A 2852-nucleotide genomic window follows, 5' to 3' on the forward strand; every position below is an offset into this window, starting at 1 on the left:
TTGCTGTTCATAGCCAAAATGAAGAGTATGTTCTATCACCATGAATTCTACTATTCTAGTATTAACCGTCCCTACCTGTTTTATCACACACTATTTATTTTCCAATGTAGTAGGTGTTCCTTCTTGCTATATATGAAGTCATCATCAATCTGATTATAGTAGTAAACGGCATTGAGATTTGAGTAGTTATTTTTAATCTTAAATTGTCATTCCTATGCTGAGCATGCATTTGCTTACCTTTGAATTTTCAGTTCTGCTTCACTAAATGAATGTGCCAGACTATTTTCAGTTCTGCTTTCCATATTATGTGAAGCTCAGTAAAAAAGGTTACCGTTCACTGATAACAGCGACGATCATGACATGTTGATTCCTTACTTGGCAACTGAAGCATGGATAAGATCTTTAAACTACTACATCATAGATGATTGGAGGCCATGGCACACAAATGGCCAAGTTGCAGGGTATTCCTCTAATTATAGTTATGTAACTAAGGGTCCGTTTGGGAAACACCAAAAAGTTACTTTTTTCAACTTTTGACTTATAGAAAGTTACATTAATGTGTTTGGTACAATTTTTTAGATAAACTTTTAACTTTTCAAAAAGTTATTTAAGAGCTTTTGAAGAAGTTAAAAAATGTGACTCCTCCTATTTTCAAAAGCTATTTTATCACTTCTATTTAATGCACAACTTTAAAACAAGGACTTCTATAATAACTCTCCAAACTCAAAATAACTTATTTAAAAGTTAATATTAATAAAAGTCCTTATATTTTAAGCTCCTTTTTCAAAAGAACTTATTTAAGAAGTTTAGCCAAACTGGCCCTAAGTTGAACTTGTCCATAGAAAGTAAGTTATATAGTTAATGAATGTTTTTTCTTATGCAGATACCCAAGGACTTACTCATGGCTGAGGTGAGGACAAGGTTAGGCCCGCCTCCTCAGCCATTCTTTTGAATTTCTGTTGATGTCTTTATTGTATTTAGCAGCTGCTCTCTTTGATGTTCTCATTTTATGTTTTACCTCGCTATTGATATTTGTTGATCAGGTTCTTGAGTGTTTTGAACTTCAACCCGATAACAGTGTGTTTCTAGAGCTGATTCCTATTTTTCCCAAGGTTATTGTTCTAAGTTTTTCTTATTTCAATATCTGATATTGATTAGACAAGTTTTAATACTCTGGTTTTATTATTATTATTATTTTTTGCAGTCTCATGCTTCACAGATTCTTGGATTTAAGTTTCAATATTATCAGCACATGGAAGTCAGCTGCCCTGTTCCCTTTGGGCTCTATAAGCTCACAGCATTACTGGTGAAACAAGATTTTATTGATATTGATATTGCTGATGATGATATTGTCTTGTGGTATAATTTTAATTTATCTATCTACTCTGCTCTACACTTGTCACAGTTTTTTGATGGATATGAATATCATGAGACATCATTTGGGCAGACTTACCAATGTTACCCTGCGTCGTTTCTTGAGAAGGTTAGCATTAACTTTGTGCATCCCTTGCTAAGTTTTTCTTGGCACTTAAATATGAGATATGAGATTTCAATTCTAAGGATCACCAATTAAATATGAGATTTCATTTTGCACTTATTTAATGCCCCTTGAATATGTGGGTTGGGCACGGAAAGAGGATCCATCAATTTTATTTGTAATTTTCTTCATGCAGTAATTAATAATCACATTTATCCTAACTATAGGTTCAATTTGTTATATGAAGAATGCATTGAGTTTAATAAGCTGGGACTTAGAGATAATGTTGCGCAGATATGTGTACTAGAGGTATATTGTATTCACATTCTAGTTGTAATTGCTTTGCCTAGTTCAATTTCTGTTAAAAAAAATTGAGAATCCTTATTTATCTTAAATGTTCACTCCTTTATTAATTTTCTGGTAATTCTTATTTGTATTCTACTCCTTTGAACAGTTCAAAACTCAAAATGGATCTGTCCCATCAAGATGATTTCTCCCTTTTTTGGCTACATGACTTTGAACTTTTCTCCTATTATATTTTTTGGTTTTTGAGTAAGTGGAAGTATCTCGAGTTCTATTTATACTGGAAGAAAGAGCCTTCAGCCTCCTACATGACTTGGCAAATGGGATTTTGCTGCAAGTTTCTTATAGTTATGACTGAACAAGATTAACTTTGAACTATGCAATAGCTTGGAGTGTGATATTTTTAGTACTTCTACATGAAATTGCTAACCATTGCTTTGGGGACCATTTTGCTTCATATAACTCCAACCAAAATGCTTTCATGACAGCTTTTGGATGGAGCTTTTTTTTTTGGGTTGCTTTCTTAAAATTAAATAATTATTTTAAACAGTTTTTCAAAACCAATCAATAAATTAATTGTATGCAATTATACATTGTTGTTGTTTTTAGTCACTGGTTGCACCCTCTTTTGAATTGGCATAAAGGTGAATAATTTTATAACCCTACTTACCTTAGTATGTTATATTTGACTTCTTTTTCTTTCTTATTGAGATTAATATCCTCCAACTCACATCAAATTTGGATAACTAGGATGTGTTGCTAATATTAGCTTCTAATTAAGGTACATACGGTGAAGCATAACTTATTGTTTGGATTATTTGGTTGGTGTGTAATGCTTGCATTGCATAACTTATTGTTTGGATTGGATCAGACGTCTGGCATTTATCTAGTGTATATGTATATAGGACTTTCCCTGGATATGTTATGACTTATGAGATTGGAAAGCTATTCTTTATATATAAAACTTAGTTTCTGTCAGATTTTATCTTTAATCAAAATTTTCTATTCACTAATGGTGTGGAAATTTATGGGTGTTGCCATGGTCATAGTTTATTCTTTTTAATTTTTAATT

At 32.0% G+C, this 2852-nt stretch overlaps 1 protein-coding gene across 13 annotated transcripts in view; it reads left to right on the plus strand.

The window, feature by feature from the left end:
• LOC107618983 overlaps positions 1 to 2852 on the plus strand; it is a 3309-nt gene continuing 457 nt past the window's right edge. The window contains exons 1-8 of one of the 13 annotated variants that reach the window (XM_021111431.1): positions 1 to 25; positions 252 to 461; positions 884 to 910; positions 1044 to 1112; positions 1205 to 1306; positions 1406 to 1483; positions 1725 to 1786; positions 1932 to 2830. In XM_021111431.1, coding sequence (XP_020967090.1) covers positions 435 to 461; positions 884 to 910; positions 1044 to 1112; positions 1205 to 1306; positions 1406 to 1483; positions 1725 to 1784 — 363 coding nt within the window. In that variant the 5' untranslated portion in view covers positions 1 to 25; positions 252 to 434 and the 3' untranslated portion in view covers positions 1785 to 1786; positions 1932 to 2830. Of the gene's footprint in view, positions 26 to 251; positions 462 to 883; positions 922 to 1043; positions 1113 to 1204; positions 1484 to 1704; positions 1787 to 1931; positions 2831 to 2852 lie in introns of those variants that run through there. The other 12 variants (XR_001615452.2, XR_002353960.1, XM_021111427.1 and 9 more) reach the window with 12 other exon arrangements.

This window comes from Arachis ipaensis, chromosome B09 (genome assembly GCF_000816755.2).
Source record: "Arachis ipaensis cultivar K30076 chromosome B09, Araip1.1, whole genome shotgun sequence".
NCBI classification, from domain to species: domain Eukaryota; kingdom Viridiplantae; phylum Streptophyta; class Magnoliopsida; order Fabales; family Fabaceae; genus Arachis; species Arachis ipaensis.